An 18603-nucleotide genomic window follows, 5' to 3' on the forward strand; every position below is an offset into this window, starting at 1 on the left:
ACTAAAGTATGACGTTTTTGTCACATTTTGGACGACATACTAATCTATGTTGTTTTTGTCACATTTTGGACGACATACTAACCTATGACGTTTTTGTCACATTTTGGACGACATACTAACCTATGACTTTTTTGTCACATTTTGGACAACATACTAACCTATGACTTTTTTGTCACATTTTGGACGACATACTAAAGTATGACTTTTTTGTCACATTTTGGACGACATACTAAAGTATGACTTTTTTGTCACATTTTGGACAACATACTAACCTATGACGTTTTTGTCACATTTTGGACGACATACTAAAGTATGACTTTTTTGTCACATTTTGGACGACATACTAAAGTATGACTTTTTTGTCACATTTTGGACAACATACTAACCTATGACGTTTTTGTCACATTTTGGACGACATACTAAAGTATGACGTTTTTGTCTCATTTTGGACGACATACTAACCTATGACGTTTTTGTCACATTTTGGACGACATACTAAAGTATGACGTTTTTGTCACATATTGGACGACATATTAACCTGTGACTTTTTTGTCACATTTTGGACGACATACTAAAGTATGACGTTTTTGTCTCATTTTGGACGACATACTAACCTATGACGTTTTTGTCACATTTTGGACGACATACTCAAGTATGACGTTTTTGTCACATATTGGACGACATATTAACCTGTGACTTTTTTGTCACATTTTGGACGACATACTAAACTATGACTTTTTTGTCTAATTTTGGACGACATACTATACTATGACGTTTTTGTCACATTTTGGACGACATACTAAAGTATGACTTTTTCTTATTTTAGACAACATACTATACTATGACTTTTTTGTCTAATTTTGGATGTCTTACTAAACTAGGACTTTTTTGTCACATTTTGGACGACATACTAAAGTATGACGTTTTTGTCTCATTTTGGACGACATACTAACTTATGACGTTTTTGTCACATTTTGGACGACATACTAACCTATGACTTTTTTGTCAAATTTTGAACGACATATTAACCTAGGACTTTTTTGTCACATTTTGGACGACATACTAACCTATGACGTTTTTGTCACATTTTGGACGACATACTAAAGTATGACTTTTTTGTCACATTTTGGACGACATACTAAAGTATGACTTTTTTGTCACATTTTGACAAAAAAAGTCATAGTATAGTATGTCGTCTAAATCCAAGATTTGGATGGATATCTTCTTATTCTTTATTGGCTTCTCTCTTTAGGGGTCACCACAGTGGATCATCTGCCTCCATCTTGTGTCCTCTTCGCTTTCACCAAGTGTCCTCATGTCCTCCTTCACAACATCCACGAACCCTCCCCATGGTTCTTCCTCTTTTCCTCCTGCCCGGCAGCTCCATCTTCAACATCCCTTTGTCCAATTTACTCATGTGACAAAACCATCTCAACCTTCCTTCTTCTTACTTGATCTTAAATCTGAGCTGTCCCTCAGATGAACACAAATCTCCAGTTCTGCCACCTGCCTTTCAGACATATATTGTATCATATCAGTTATAGTTCTTGAATAAAAAGTAATTTAATTACAAAAGAAATGACTTAAGAACAGAGTAAGTCCAATGTGGATTTTCAACAGTGCCTTTTTAATGTTTGTGCTTGAAAGACAAATCTTTAAACCTCAAACAGCTGTCGTACATATCTAAATCATAGGCGGACGAAAATCTCTCCTGTACATATGTATAGATACTTATATTTTATATATACATGTATATATATATATATATACATGTATATATATATATATATACATGTACTGTATATATATAAACAGTGTCCACGAAAAATGAAAAAAACAACGAAGAGCACAGTGATAATGGAAGGCAAAAATTGAGTGAATTTCACAGTCGGACTCAGCTGGAGTTAAATTGAACGTGACTCAGGGAAAGAAGATGGGCATTTAAAATATTTATTATGGCTTACAGTTGACAGAGGACATCTTGTGTTTATACACTTCTAGTACTTATTGCCACATTTCCCTCACTTTGAAACAAGTGAGGGATTCAGAACCAAACTCATTTTACAAACACTATTTACATGTTCCTTTTTTTTTGTCTTCTTTCTTACATTAAGGTTTTTTTTCGTCACTGTACAAGCGTCAGACCACGTACACCAATCTATAGAGCATTTAGACGTACTAATTCTTATTTACAAATATATTTAGTAAAACCCTGATTAATTTTAACAGTATTTAAACCAACCTTGCAACTAGTTAAAGATAGAACACTTGAATACCTCAAAATACTGAATAGCAAAAAACAACAAAAAGAAAGAAAAATTAAAAATAAACAAAAACAAATAAACCTGCCCGTTTCTTTCTTTGATCGGAAAAAACGTTTTCTTTTGAAAGTAACTCTATTAGTATTTTCACTTCATCTTCAATGACCTTATACCGGAGGAGAAATACAGTATTTTACTTTCAGTACACAACAATACTGTGTCAAATACTCTTCTTTTTTGTTTCGTTTGCTGAACACAGTCTGAAGATAATCTGCAGGTTGATACACAGGAATAAGGCAACAATAAAAGAACCTGCTGCTTTTCCTTCAGTCTCCCTCTACCTTTTAACCAAAAGCCTCTTTTCTTTCTTTTCTTTTTTAACCCTCCCCCGCACGATCAAATACTTCAAATACTGTAATAGAATAAAACTATGGTCCCCAAGTACACAACTGTAGTACAGTGTAACAAGTACGGCTAACATGTACAAATACTCAAAGTCAAAGGTCGTCAGGTACCTAGTCTTTACATCATGGTGGGAGGTTCACAGGAAGAGGAGGAGGAGGAGGAGGAGGAAGGTGTGTCTACTTGCTGTTTTCATGCAGGTCTCTGTGGAGGATCCAGATGTCCTCGTGTGATCGGTTGTTGTCGTTGATGTTGTTGCGGTAGTAGTTGTTGTTGCTGCTGCTGCTGCTGCTGCTGTTGAGTGGAACCTGCTTTATTCTGCTGCTGCTGCTGCTGCTGCTGTTGTTGGTTCTGCTGCGGGTTGGAGGCGTCTGGGTTCGGACCGGGCTGCTGCTGCTGCTGCTGCTGTTGTTATTATTGCTGCTGCTGGTGCTGCTGGTGCTGGTAGCAGCTGTGGACGCTCGGGCCGTCTGTCCCCTGCTGCTCGGGACGGGCAGCTGTGATTTGGCGCGAGGGCCTGCGCGCCGGTTGCCGCTCTGGACGTCTGCCTGGCCAGAGCTGTGGCTGGACTGGCGAACAAGAGTCTGACATGAGGAAATAAAGCGAGAGCTTGATCAGATAACGTTCGTCGAAACGAAATCGTCCCACCTGCTGCACGCGAGGACATGGATGCCACAGCAGCGGCTTCACAACAGAGCTAAACACAAGGAAGAACCTGAAGTTCCTGTGGTTCCACCAGAAATAACTGAAGAAATAACGAGAGAAACATTTTTCACTGTCCCTCAAAGATTCCTATAGTTATTCCTATAGTCGTCTGATGGCATTGTTGGTTCTTCCATATTTTGTTAAAGGCACTTTGAGATGATTGTGGGTCATTTATGACACATGTTTATCTCATTTTAAAGAGAAACAAATGCTAATATTGTGCAACTTTTTTGATTTTATGCACGTTCAGATGCACCTGAGATGACAAACAATTTAAAACAATTTAACAGCTACTACTGTGCACCTTTATTACGCACACTGGGGTGTGTGAGGGACAGGTATGAACAAAATCATTTTGTGTTGATGAAAACTAGAAAAGTTTCTCCATGAGACTGTATGAGAATCATGTCACTCAGATCAGACACTGAAGATTAGACCCTTGAACCCAGATTTAAACTCAAATATCTCACATACAAAAGCTTTAAATACAACAATCGGTCACTGCAGAGTCTGTCAGCAGATCACTGTCTGTGTGTGAGTGAGTGACGACGTGAATGAAGTTATAATTGAGACTACAGCTACAACTAAACCTGCAGTAATGACACAGTCCAGATGAGAAGACAGCACGCACACACACACAGGGGACGAGACACATGATTAAAGTTTGTAGAAAACAATCGCACATGTGATGTTTAAGACCTGAGTCACCGGTTTGTGGTCCAGATAATAAACAGGATCAGTAGAAACAACAGAAATGACCAAAATAAAAACAGTCTGTGCAGACAAACATGATGAAGACTGAGGTGACTTTTTTTGAATCTGCCTGAAACAAATGTTTCCTCCTCCTCTTTCATTCTAAATGTATCCAGTTAGGGGCCAAACGATGGTGTGATGGATTTATCCACTTCATAACGTTTTAGTATCTTCTCTCTATCTTTCTCTCACCGTCTGTGGTTGCTCCTGCTGAACACCAGTTTCCTGCTCGGCGTTGTGGGCCGGTGATACTTGACTGGGAGAGCTGGAGAACAGGATCATGTCGTCTTTGGTTTGAGACATCTGTGCGAGAGGAAACAAAGACAGTGAGCTCTGAGCAGCAGATCAGATTTAAAAGGGAAAAAAAACCTCCTTCACGCAGCAGCAACACAAAACAACTCACTTAAATTAAGGAGAATGAGAAAAAGGGGGATGAAGAAATCTCAAACCCACCACCAACCAAAATAATCCAATAATTCACCAAACTCCTGCTGAATTGAAATCACTGATAACTATTGACATAATCCCACCATGGTGCATAATCCCACCATTCATGGATGACTTCAACAGCCTGTGCGATACGTTCAATGTGCTGCCTTAAATAGTTATAAACAGAAACACTAATCAGTTTCTAACCACTATCACTTATTTTTATAGTTTGTACTATACACTACATCTATTTATTAAATGTTTACACTACATTTTCAATAAAGCAATATTTGAAAAAAAACGCCCCATTTTACTGTTTTTCACTTGAAATTGCTGGAATTCTTTGGGCTCTTGTGTGTGTGTGGACCAATTGTCTTGTGAGGACATTTTTGCAGGTTTTGATTTAACAGGCGTTTTTAAAGATTAAGATGTGTGTGTGTGTGTGTGTGTGTGTGTACCCTGCTGATGTCCGGCTCAGACTTGCTGGAGCACATGGTCTGAAGTTCTCTGATCAGATCCGTCTCGTCGTCAGAGAAAGCAGACAGACCCACAGTTTCCCTGTCGACACAAACGACACAACATCACAACTTTGTACTGCGTCAAGTCAAGTCACTGGACATGCAGGTGACCACGGGAGCATGATGTGTCACTGCTGTTCATGTCACTGAAGTCAGACTTTAAATGTGACACAACTCTGCCCTCTGCTGTTCATGTTAAGACACTACAGCTGCTGAAGCTCCAATAAAGTCACGACACACACAAGCGCACACACACACGTGCGGACGGAACACAAACCTCTGGACTTTGCCGTTGGTGATGAAGCTGAAGTCAGTGTTGGACAGTGATCCTGCAAACAGAGAGGAGAGGCCATTAAAGGCTCAGTTCACTCAAATCACAACACATGGAATCTTAATAGCTAAAGAGAGAGCTGTGGCTGAGTGAACTTAGGACATTACAGGTACGGTTGGTGCGTTATAAGAGTCTTGGTTTGGGCCAAACCTTACTGCAAAAACCTGGAAATGTCAAACTACAAATATCAGGAGAATTCATGTTTCCATTAAAGCGCCAAAACAAGTCTCTGCCAAAAACACCTGCTGCACCTGTCACTTACAGGCATACTACCACACCATGACCTCATTGTCCTGGTGGAAACAGGCTCCGCGTTCAAGTTTTCTGAGTATTTTTGTGTGTTTAAGACAGTGGTTAAGCTTAAATTATGCTTTTACTGTGCTTTTACTGCTTTATATAGCTGAACATGACATTAGTACACTGATCAACACCCAAAACTAGGATCAATAATTCCCATATATATTATTGTTCTCATGTGAACAAGGGGACACAAGAATTCAGTGCAGATTAATAATCAGTCCACTTTATCTCTGAACTTTCAACTATGGCAATCATTGGTCTCGACCTTGTAATCATGAAAGGTCGTGAACCTGTAACACACTCTGTAACATGCTGTTGTATGAGCAGCCGTCTTACTTACCCTCTCTGAAGGTAGAGCTGCAGCTCCAGTTTAAGGCGGGGCTTCCCTTCTTCCGCGGGCTGGTGTTCGATCGCCTCAACTTGCCGCTGTCTCGTCCCCTCCTGCCTCCTCCTCCTCCTCCTCCACTGCTGCTGCTTCCTTTATAGGAGCCAATGGCTGACATAGGAAGAGTCCCGCCCCTAAACTCTAACAGGTACCTGTCAATCTCTGCGGAGGATGAAGGGGGAAAAGAAACATGAGCATGTTTTCACCACAAACTGCTGTGACACACGTGACACACGTGACACACGTGACACACACACACCGTGTCGAGGCAGAGGGCTGCCCAGGAGAACGGCCTTATTGACCAGGATGCTGAGCGCAGCTTTTACCACAGCCTGCTGCCCGGCACTCAGCCCACTGTTGCTAGGAGACGACTGTGAGGAAGGTGAGGTCGTGGTGGTTGACGGGCGCTTGGCTGTGACCCGGGAGATGATGGCTTCCTCCACGCGGGGGACAACGACGGCGTTCCACAGCCGCGCCAGCCACCTGAAAAACACACAGTACAAATACTTTGTTAGTGTACTTGAGTATTAACTATCTTTGTTACTCTTTACTACCAAATAAAATCAGAAGAAGAAGAGTTGGTAGTGATCTGTATTTATATAGAGCTTTTCTAGTCTTGATGAGCTGCTTTACAGCAAGGACACATATAGGCTAGAAGAACCAGGAATTGAACCCACAGCCTTCCAGTTGAAAGACAATTCACCCTACCACTGAGCCACCATGGCTCAATCCTTACTCCTCACTTTTTTAAGGTACTTTATACAGGACAGCTAATCCTTACCTTAAACTAATCATGATTCAAATCTTAGCCCTAAGTGGGTCACATGGTGGAGTAGTGGCTAGCACTGTTGCCTTACAATAAAGAACGACCTGGGTCTACTTGGAGTTTGCATGTTCTATCCCTCTCCAGTTAACTGGATACTCTCGAGGTGGTGAATGTGAGGGTGAATGGTTTATTTGTCTCTGTATGTCCTCACCTTTAACTCTTTGTGGCCCTACGACGCTCATGTGGAGGATAAAGCAGTAGACAATAAATGAAAGAACGTAAAATAAACACCGACTGTGACAATAATAGAAAAAGTAGGTCACTTTTATCCGTGTGTGCTGAATGTTAACGCTACAGTGTACAATCATCTGTATCATCGGCCGCTGTTGAGTGACAGTGAGCTGCACACACACACACACACACACACACACACACACACACACACACTCACCTCACCACCGCCTGTGTGTTGTTTGGAAGAACAGGACAGGACAGGAAGAGCTGTGGACCCAGCAGAGCCTCATGGGTGCCCAGGCGAGACAGACAGGCGTTGAGCTGCTGCCAAACCTGGCTCACCCACAGCACCGTGCGCTCCATGACGCCACCTGCTGTCCAAATGCCGGTACCCATCTGGAGAAGAGACAGAAAGGAAAAATTCCTGAGCGGAGCCAGTGAGCAAACAAACAAAGGAGCTTTTAAATCTCGTCTACTTATAATGTTAATACTCCATTACATAGCTCAGTAACACAGTTGTTTATGACGTTTTAAATGTTTCTTTTCAAACAATATGGAGATTTGTAACAGATTTATTACAGGAAATGTTGAAAACCCCGCTTTATATCGCAATACCGAATGATTTCTTCCCTATACTTCAATCCAAACCCAATTATTGAGTTTTGCAAGAACAAAACCTCCTAACAATCTCTTCAGAATCTGACACTGACCTTAAGGAGCAGCTTCCTGCGAAGGTGTCTTCCCAGCAGGCCGTGCAGCGGCTCCTGGTCCCAGCGAAGAGTCGCCCAGCGGAAATGCTGCTGGAGGCGGAGCTCTGATCCCTGCAGGCGGGGCTTCGACAATGTGGCGATCAAGAAACTGCCCTCACAGAAATGGTGGGGGCCTGAGTGACAAAACAAACAGGGAAACAATTATTGCGTGATCACATACGATCACACTAGTTTTTGTTACTTTGGCTACTTTAGTCTGAGTGACATCTGTTCCCTGTTTTCTGCTGCACAGCTACTTTTCAAAAACCGAAAATATGGTAAATATGGTAACCTTCATTTTGGTTTGTTTGAGATTTTGGATTATTATTCTTTATTTAAAAGCTCTAGCTGTCCTAACTTTTTATTTTATTATTTTTTTGTATATATACATTATATATATATATATTTTTTTTTATAAAAAAAACCTAATAATTAAAAATACTAATAATTATCCTAACTTTGTGTGTACCAATCATTTAGGTTCTAAAGATCACTGAAACAACTAAGAAATGTTTTTAATGAATTCAAATGAAGTGTCTCTCACACTACAGATCTTGTGTGTTAGATATGATTTCTATCTTCTTCTAGTTAAAGAGGCAGTTAAGGTTTTGTAAATGTGGTTGCACGAGCGCCCCCTGCACTGAGAACCAGCTCTGAACACGGACGCTCGAACAGATTTTAGCCGTTTAAAGGCTCACCACAAAATAATAAAACCCGACGTGAGAGGAAGTCTAATATCTCATAAAATATGTGTAAATATTCCCACTGAACAATGACGTTTGTAAACCACAGACTGTGTCGACTCTTGTGTTTTACTCAGCACTAAAGAAAGCAGCTGCAGGATTTCAGTCTCTTTAGTCGGTTCCAGACTGCGGCTGCAGACGTACCAGTGTTGAGGAGCAGTGGTGAAGCGGAGCCCCTGTTGTCCAGACTGTGACAGAGATCTCCCAGCAGACCCGTCAGAGACGAAGCCTTCTCCAGTCCCTCCAGCAGTATGACCATGCAGCGCGGCAGCCCGACCTCCGAACTCACTGCTGGCACCAGGAAGCCTGAGGAAGAGGAGGAGGAGGTGAGAGTCCTGCTGTGACAGCTGTGGGCATGTGTGGTGATAGAGACAAACCAGATGTGTAACCACTGACCACAGCTGATGAACGTGTCCAGCAGCTGCTGTTTGGTCAGACTCTCCTCTACCTCCACCCTCACCACGTCACAGACGAGCCCCCCTGCTTCCTGCTTCGACTGTGAGAGAGAGAGAGAGAGAGCACGTTGTCATGGAAACAAAGGAAAATCTACTACTACTACTATGCGCCAAGAAAATGGAGCAGGTGGAGAATATGAATGAGCCGAGAGAGCTCTGCTATGCTGCTGGTGTGTTTTCCTTTGCTGCCAACACAACAACACTCCGCATAATACGATAGACAAACCCTCCTGAAAATAACTGTCACAGTGTTGGTGTTAAAGCAGAACTATGCAGGATTGTTGAGCCTAATTCAAAAGCTTTGGAAGTGTTGAATGTGAAGGTTGAATGTGTTGTTGTGGGGAGAGTGGGGGCTGTCTCCTCTCTGCATACTGTCTGTGAGTCCTCAGAATCAGAAGGTCCTGCAAGAAACACCAATTGCTTCACGGCTACACATAAACCCTCGCCAGATCAAGGCAGTGATAGTGTTATCTTAGACGTTCATCACGGCAGAGCCAGTGAAAAACAAGCAGAGAAACTGTTGTCGGAGGAAGCGAGGAAGAGGAAAACTTCTTTTGTCCACAGGTGAACGCACCTTGATGCAGCGAGCAACCAGACCGGCGACATACTCCTGACAGCTGCCTTCCAGCCCGTGAAAGATGAGGTTTCCATACTGTTCCACCTGGACACACAGAGACAGACAGACAGAGAGAGAGACAGAGAGAGAGACAGCAGGGGGAGTAGATGTGTTAATAGTGAGAAGAGATGTGATAATGAGAAGTGCTGCCTCCTCATGAGCCTCCACAGCTGTGTTTACTATCATCACAACTTCCACTTTGATCATCTCATCACTTTTAACTTGTGTTGTGTTTTTTTTTTCTGCTGCTGCACTTTGATGGTCACGCAGCGACAATAACACAAGATAATGTATATTATCTGGTTAGTAAATGAGTCACGGTATTAATGGCAGGGGTTTTGTTGCAGGATGTGTAGATTATGTAAGAAGAAAACCAGGTTTGTTGTCAGTAACATCAATGTTAGGGATGGAGGGGAAATACTGATGGTTTTATTATTTGTAACATTTCCTGTCAGGTTGATTAATAGAAATATGTATTTCTCTGCCACAAGAGGGCGATCATTTGACTTTGATTATCCTGAATTGATGCAGTGATCCCACATTAATGGTTTTAATCCCTGGAGGAAGCCTGTTATATCTTATTTAGCAGCATTTCTAACATAATTTATGACATTATATTTAACTGCAATATTATTTTTCTGTCATTAAACCAAACGTCACACATTTACTGCTGGAATGACACATGATCACTGATGTTATTCTCTTCTGTTTTTAATCCAGTGTTCATTTGATAAACTGCTGCTGCAGGTGCTTTAGGTTTAGACACAGCCAGCAGGGGGCAGTGTAGATGTTAGAAGACAGAGATTCAGTCTGATTCATCTTGTCTTCTCTGCCTCTTCCTTTTACTTGCATCGCTCTCGAGCTGCAGTCCTCTGGTTTTTCCTGCCATTTTATTATTCATCATTTTACTCATCTAATCCCTCAATCCCTGTGTGTGTGTGTGTGTGTGTGTGTGTGTGTGTGTGTGTGTGTGTGCGTGCGTGTGTGTGCGTGTTTACCAGGCGGACGTAGTTGTGCAGCAGTGGCAGAGGGAAGAGAGATTCCAGGGCCAGCTCATCCAGACACGACTCAGACAAACCTGTCAAACACACACACACACACACACACACACACACACAAATCCTTCTTCATTTTATGTTACATGTTTGTTGTCATCAACTGTAGGACACTTGAATACTTCACTCACAACCTCACACTGTAACACAACACTTAAACTGATATCTGTACGTTTCTTAACAACAGAGCAAATGTAAACAGTGCTCGCTTCATTAGAGGTGAACGAGGAGCACGTAAGGTTATTTACACAACAACAACAACAACAAGCTCTTAATGTTTTATATCAGTGAGCAGGATGAAAAACAGCAGAGAGGATTTACTCTGCTTCCTGATGAGAAATACACACACACACACTGGTTTTGCATTATCTGTGTGGACATTCATAGAGATAATGCATTCCATAGCTCCTAATCCTAGCCCTATTCTAACCCTGAAACCTGGTCTCAATCCTCAAAAATTGCGTGGACCAGCCAAAATGTCCTCACAAAGATAGGTTTGATAGACAGACATCTTATTTAAGACACATTTGCTCTTCATTCGAGGCTCAACTCGCCTCGCCTCAGCACGGCACGACCCAGCACCGTGACATGGCGAGGCCAGTAGAGCCGGTGGAAATACGCCATAAGTGTCTAACCGTAATCCTGTAACCCTATTCTAACCCTAACCCTAAAACCAGGTCTTAACCCCCAAACAGCCCTATAAAGATGTGAGGACCAGCCAAAATGTCCTCACTCTGTATCTCTACACTTGGGTTTTCTTGGTCCCCACAAAGCCACAAATACAACCAAAACCTGATCCCTAACCTGAACCATATCCATGAGTCCACAGTTCCTCAGAAATGAGGTTCTGCCTCATTAGAACAAGGTTTTAGTCTCCATTAGGGGCTGCAACAAATACTCCTACTCCTACTTGAACCACACTCATGCAATGGTTTGAAATGCAGTGACCATTTTCAAATCTTAAAAATCGATGTTATCCATATTTTAAATAAATCACAAACACAAACTGTGTCTGAATAAAAATGTATTGATGATGGAGTGAATAAAGGAGGTGGAGAGAGGGGGAGGTTGGCGGCTGCTCACTCTGATTTTCATGGTGACACATAATTGTCTTTTTTCCCCCCTCCCTGGACTCACTGAGACGGGAAATAAAGCAATTCGAGGAACAGCAACAACAACAACAACAAGAGCAGCAGCAGAAAGAAAGAAGGATGATTCGAAATCCAATATCTGTGGAGGGCAGTCTGCTGCTGCTGCTGCTGCTGCTGCTCATCTGTAACCATCAGCTCTGTTACCTGAGAAACACAGTTAGTGTGTGGAGAGATTGTGGTGAACTGACTGAGTCAACGTTCCACAGATCTTCTGCAGAATCTCTTCTCGTCTCACCACACACACACACACACACCACAATGTTATTTCTCCACTTCAGACGATGATAATGTGGTTTTTACTCTGATTGAAAAGGAGCCAGAGCTTCTGTTTTAATGTGTATTTTATTAGTTAGATATTCTGGAATCCTAGTGTGTTAATATATTTACAGCAGTGCACTACAAGTTAAGCAATTATTGAGATTTTTTGACATTTTAATGTTATTTTATGAGATTTCAACACAATTCTTTGACATTTTAATTTATTTGTGAGTTATTTGTGAGATTTCAACTTCATTCTCAGCATTTCCAATGTTATTTTTTGACATTTCAATGTTATTCTTGAGATTTCAACTTTATTCTCAACATGTATTATTACTACATTTCAACAGTTTTCACTGCCACACTGCCTCACCAAATAAGGCTGGTTAAATTTCCTCTGAATAATTACAGACAGGATGTGAATGCAGCTCTCTGACATCACTCGTGTTGCTTTATGTGGCATCGGACAAACACCTCGTGATTCAAGGTTAATTCAATCATCCACAACCGAGTGTTCTTCATGCCTTCACTTGAGAGGGCAGCTGACTCTCATGTGACTCCCTGACAACTTAATACACAGAAAATCTAATACACATCACCACAAATACTGATAACTGCTTCTGTTATTCAATGAAGATTATGTTTGTTTTTAGATAGACTTCATAATTAAATCTGGCCTAAATTTTCCTTCATCTAGTTTGGCTCAGGAGTCAGATCCTGGTTAATGACCATCTATACTGCAACTGTGTAAAAAAGGGATTAGTCAAGACTCTTTCACTCAACAAATGTCTTGTGTCATCAGTGATGCTGAGCTGCCACTTTCATACCTTTGAGGCGGAGGGTGATGCACTGGCTGAGAGGCTTTCTGACCAGGTCCCAGGGAGATGAAGGCGGCTCCTGACCTGGCAACCACTCAGTGTCACCTGGAAGATTAAAGACACAGACACAAACATGAGAGTTTAATACGACTCCACTGCATTATTTAGCGCATTAAATGAGGTTAATTTGTTGCAAATCGCCATCAAACTAGTGTATGAGTATTGAAAACAACAGAAGAGAACTTAGTGACGCACACACTTGTTTCTATAGCTTAGTGAGCACATGTCATAGACATAATGCATTCCCTAGCCTAACGTTAACCATCACAACTAAGTGCCTTACCCTAACCCTAATCATCACATATAAATGACTAAACCTAACCCTTAACCTAAACCTAATTCTACCACTAAACCCGAAAGTCTTAACCATCAAAAAGTCCTTTAAAGTTTGGAGGACCAGCCAAACTGACCCAGTTTCCTGTGGTCTTCAAGTTTTTGGTCCTCACAAAGATAAACAGACACAACACAAACACACAGTCTTAGAGTGGACATTAACAGACTTAATGTATTCCCTAGCCCCCTTACCTTAACCCTAACCATCACAACAAAATGCCTGTGGCTAAACATAAAACCCTCAAAAAGCAAATGTCCTCACAAGGATAGGTTTGAATCAAAATGTGTCCTCACAGCCTGTTACAGGCATGTACGCACACAGAGAGAGAGAGAGAGAGAGAGAGACAAAAACAGTGTGAAATAAAGGCACGAGACAAATGAGACACACACTGCAGACACAAAACCAGACAGCAGCAGTGTCTGCATGTCTCCCGTTTGATCCCGACTGATAAAGGAGAGACATCTTCTCTTAAATGGACATCTTTCGCTCATCTCATCCATTATGCATTCATCCTCTGCTGGTGATTGCTTTCATCGTCTTCATACCCAAAACACACAAACACACACACACACACAGAGCACCAACCACACAATGACGACATGTGATCACCTGCCCGACAAAAACAGGAGAAACACATACACGTACACTTTCCACATGTTCTAACAGATTCATTATTCAACAGGAGGAAAAACACACACACACACACACACACAATGGTTTTTCAGTCTTTGTGTGCACACTCATAGACGTAATGCACGTGCCCCTTACCTTAACCATTACAACTAAGTGCCTAACCCTTAACCTAAACCCCTTAACTCAATTCTAACCCTACACAATCCAAAAAAAACACAATCCAATGTTTGTTCTTTTCTCATTTATATCACAACAGCACAGTATATTACTCATTCACAGACTAATGTCACACAGGAAGATGATGATGATGATGATGATGATGATGAACATTGATGAGCAAAAGGCCATGAACCATGAATAAATATGACCTAAGGTAGAAAACAGACCTGACAGAACACGTACAGCTGTACAGTACAGGGTTGTTTTTTTCCACATGACGTCTCATCCAATCTCGCAAATATGAAGTTCTCTGTTGAGCTCAGAGATTTTAGCATTTCAACACATTTTTCCTGAAATGTTCATTTTAATGATCCCTTGTATTCAAACACCTTCACTGGAAAATCCCTGATCAATAATCCATCACCCGTGTTTTATGTCTTATTTTAGTTGTTTTTTTAGATGTATTTTATTACCTTGTGTGATCTTTTATGTCTTTATTCATTCTGTCTTTTAATGATTATTCTGCAGTGCAGCACTTTGGACCACTGTGGTTGTTTTAAGGTGCTTAAAACTTTAAATATAATAAAGTTGGATTGGATTGGATTGGATACAGGACATCCTGAACTCAGAGCTGTCAGAAACAAAATGTGTCAAATATGACAAGGGAATGTTTAAATGTCTCATGGACATGTTAAAGAATGGATACATAAATGATTTGAAATGCACCTTATACGATTTCTTAATATAACACAAATTAATTATTTTGTATATAATCTTTATATAAATTATCTCAACAGGAAACTGAACATTGTAAACCTTTCACTCGCCTGCACCAAAGTCCATAGAGAAAATCAACCATTTTAACTAAGGTAACAGGAGTTTCTGGTCAACTGCTGCCCCCTTTGGGTAAGTTTGTGTGCTACATTCGCTTAAACAAAGGTTTTCCAACACTTCCATCACACAAAAAACACATTTGAACTCAGGGACAGAGGCAGGAGTAGAGTAACAAATCTTGTGTAAAGTGATGTAAAATTGCTGATTTTCTCTATGGACTTTGGTGCAGGAGATTGAGCCGTTTACAAACCTGCTAACCTGGCTAAAATCGGTGTCTCAACACAGCACCTTATATAACAACAGTCTTTATCTATAATAACGGATAAAGTTATTTGAATTGCGCCTTGAGCTGTTTCTCAACACACTAGCAATCTCCTCTTTTGGTTTGCTCTGTCAGTGAATACGGCTTAGAGTGTATTCAACATCACACAGAGGACTAAATAATAATGAAATTACTGTCAGTAATTATTGTCAGCCTCTGAATATTGTTTCCTGAGCTGATCTCATGTTCAGCTCCCGGCAACAACAACAGAGCACAACATCAATTACAAACCGCGTGATTTTCAAAAACGACCCTCAAAGAAATGTTATTATATAACTTTGACAGCACAAATGAAATATACAGCACACACACTGTGTGAACAACAACAGCTGTTTACAGCAACACATGTGCAAATCCATAAAAGGCGCCTGCAGATGACGTTACATGACCCTGACATAAGCTTCTGTCTGCGAGAGTCCATCAATTAAAGAAGACAACACAGACAGGAAGAGGTGCAGGTGACAAACAGAGGAGAGACTCCTGCCAACACGCATCACCTGATCCTGCTGTGTCACAATTAGCTGCACGTGACTGGAACTGAACCACGGCTACATGAAAAGAGCCAGAGCGAAGAAAACATGTATGAACATGTGTGTTTATACTTGTAGAGCAGATACTGTTACTCAGAATAGTCAACTATTTTATTTTCATCATCAATTTGAGCAGTTTCAGTGTTTTTTAATAATTAAAACTAGGGTTGCAACTAATGATTATATCGATTATTTTATCGATTCATCGTGTAAAAATGTCAGAAAATGTTGTCGACAGTTTTAATGCTTTCTATGTTATATGGAGCAAAGAAACCAGAAAATATTCCCATTTTGAGTTTTAAGCATCTTTAATGTGAATATTTTCTGGTTTCTTTACTCCATAACACAAAAAAAATCATTAAAATGGATACATTTTGTAGACACAATGTTTTTGAAACCCTGATCGACATTTTCAGACAATTACGTGTCCATGTAACATGAAAATCAAGAAAATAACCAAAAGATTAATCCATATAAGGAGTGGCTAAGTGGCTAAAAACGTAAAAACAGGAAGGAAAGACAGAAGAACTTGTGTTCTTACCAATAAGGATGGAAGAGATACTGGTGGGACCGAGGCCCAGCGGAGCACGCTGCTCCTCCTCCCTGGTCGTCTGAGAATCTCCACAGAGGACGTGCAGGTGGGAGGTGAAGGCGTGGGTGAGGACGGACTCCAGCTGAGTCCAGAGCGTGGAGCGCTCCACTGAAACTCTGCACAGCACCAGCTGACCACTGCTGCCCCACTTCCCCTCCTCCTCCAGGGCCTCCACTGGACACATGGAGCCGACTCCTCCACCTGAACACTGGAGACGCACCAGCACGCGGTACGAGTCTGGAGTGAAGGAGGACAGAGCTTTGTTCAGTGCCCAGCAACGGACGGAAATTAAATAACAACATTGTTGCTTCAGGGATTTTCAGTGATGAAAAACCTTAGTATGTTCATGATACAATAACTCTACTTTGAGTAAAAGGTAACAATAATCTATAAAATTATATTTTGTATCAATAAATGTGTCTACACATCTTATAATATAATAATCTGATGTTAACTCTGTCTAATGGTACAAACAATATATATAGTATAGTATAGCGTAGAGTGTCGTAGTGGCTGTTTTTTGATGTTGTGTTAAATCTAAAACACAGTATTTGAGTCAAACTCAAAAAAAGTCATATGACAAATCAATAGCAGTTACATATTGAATTGTTCAATCAGCCCTACTGTATCACATTTATTACACAGAGATAGTAACATATATATATATGTATATATATACATATAGTATAGATATGTTACAATAAATCACATATGACCAGTTGTACACAGTCACATTCCGGTTAACTTTGTGGTTTCAAACTGAGACAAGAAATGAAATCTAGATAAAAATAGATGATGACAAGTCGCAGTAAAAAAATATATTCCACATTTCCAGATTCATACTGGTAAGACTCGTTGAGTCATTCCGCCGGTGACTGAGGGACACGGTGATCTCAGCATGAAGACATCCAGCTTTGTTTTGTCACCTGTCTGATTGTGTCATCGCTCAGCAGCCACGTTCCCAAATCAGGAACAGTGAGTACAAGTAGATTATTAGGAATAACAGTGTTAGAAGAGACCATGGGGCGTTGTTGTTCAAAAGATGAACTCATCTTACATAAAGACATAAAAGGCCAAGTGCAAACACCACAGAGCAGAGGTGCCAAAACTTCTCGCCCCCCCAATCGATTACATGCAGGCGGTCAGCCATGATATAATGAAATCATGGTCCACGACCTCTTCTTCCTTCAAACACAGCGTGTGAAGCAGCTGCCAGCGAGGTTATAGAATATAACACCGAATACATTTGCTGGCATTATTATATTAATAGTAATAATAAGACATTTAGCTGTAATTATCGCAAAATGAAATGAATGAAATATTAAATTATATTGTTTTAGCGTTTCAATTACAGTTGTCCAGTACAGTTGTTGAAAAACACATAACTCTTCCACTCTATAGTAAGCAATTATTACTGTGTATTTTCTCAAATATGCTACAATTAACTCGACTGAATAGCGCGTCTCACAGTAGATTTACTATGTTGGTCCAATATTCAGAATAATCTCATAATCCTTTACAATAATTACACCGTAAAACATCAATCCCATGCTGTATAGATTCTGGTGACTGACTGTCTATACATAATATAATATATTCTATTTTTAATCCTCATAATATTTACATCGTGATGTAATGATGTTAAACTCCGCGTTCATTACCTATTATGTTTCCTTTGCCGCCTTAATATCGTAAAAACTGTATCCGTAGTGGGACTAATAAAGGATTATATCTAATCTTACCTCCGTGTCTTTACTCCAGTGCATCGTGTTTGATGAAACAAACATCATTTGCACACCCACGTGCAAATCACACAACATAAAGAAAGCACCACGGAGAGCAATGAGAGTCACGGTGGTTACACTTTCATATCGTTAACATCAGCTCCGTCTTGTCTGTGATTACCATAGACTACCATAAACAAAAGAGGAACTTTCCTTACATTAAATCACCAAACTGGAGCCGCGGAGAAGCGATTGCGTCTCTTCCAAGAACAAAGCCAGACGTCAGATATCATGTTAGTGGTTTTCGGAGACTTTTTTACAGGCACACACTCACACAGGAGGCCACTCACGGAGGTTTTCAAGTAGATCTTTGCAGTCGTCAGTGGCCACGTCGTGAATCGTTCGATTACACTTATCTCTCCTCTGGATGTCCTGTTCACTGTGGCTGCACAGAACTTCCAGACACTCCTGTACATACACACACAC

General features: G+C 40.8%; 1 protein-coding gene across 1 annotated transcript in view; it reads right to left on the bottom strand.

Annotated features, from left to right (window-relative positions):
• Nucleotides 1–1936: 1936 nt before the first annotated feature.
• The window catches only part of cttnbp2 (cortactin binding protein 2), a 75202-nt gene continuing 58535 nt past the window's right edge, over nucleotides 1937–18603 (bottom strand). The window contains exons 9-23 of the mRNA XM_058645082.1: nucleotides 18468–18585; nucleotides 16343–16630; nucleotides 12939–13034; nucleotides 10646–10725; nucleotides 9606–9692; nucleotides 8973–9072; nucleotides 8721–8882; nucleotides 7795–7967; nucleotides 7302–7480; nucleotides 6344–6567; nucleotides 6040–6246; nucleotides 5346–5397; nucleotides 5009–5108; nucleotides 4314–4424; nucleotides 1937–3247 (exon numbers count right to left, since the gene is read on the bottom strand). Coding sequence (XP_058501065.1) covers nucleotides 2843–3247; nucleotides 4314–4424; nucleotides 5009–5108; nucleotides 5346–5397; nucleotides 6040–6246; nucleotides 6344–6567; nucleotides 7302–7480; nucleotides 7795–7967; nucleotides 8721–8882; nucleotides 8973–9072; nucleotides 9606–9692; nucleotides 10646–10725; nucleotides 12939–13034; nucleotides 16343–16630; nucleotides 18468–18585 — 2382 coding nt within the window. The 3' untranslated portion in view covers nucleotides 1937–2842. The remainder of the gene's footprint in view (nucleotides 3248–4313; nucleotides 4425–5008; nucleotides 5109–5345; nucleotides 5398–6039; nucleotides 6247–6343; nucleotides 6568–7301; nucleotides 7481–7794; nucleotides 7968–8720; nucleotides 8883–8972; nucleotides 9073–9605; nucleotides 9693–10645; nucleotides 10726–12938; nucleotides 13035–16342; nucleotides 16631–18467; nucleotides 18586–18603) is intronic.

Source organism: Solea solea, chromosome 12 (genome assembly GCF_958295425.1).
Source record: "Solea solea chromosome 12, fSolSol10.1, whole genome shotgun sequence".
In the NCBI taxonomy this organism is placed as follows: domain Eukaryota; kingdom Metazoa; phylum Chordata; class Actinopteri; order Pleuronectiformes; family Soleidae; genus Solea; species Solea solea.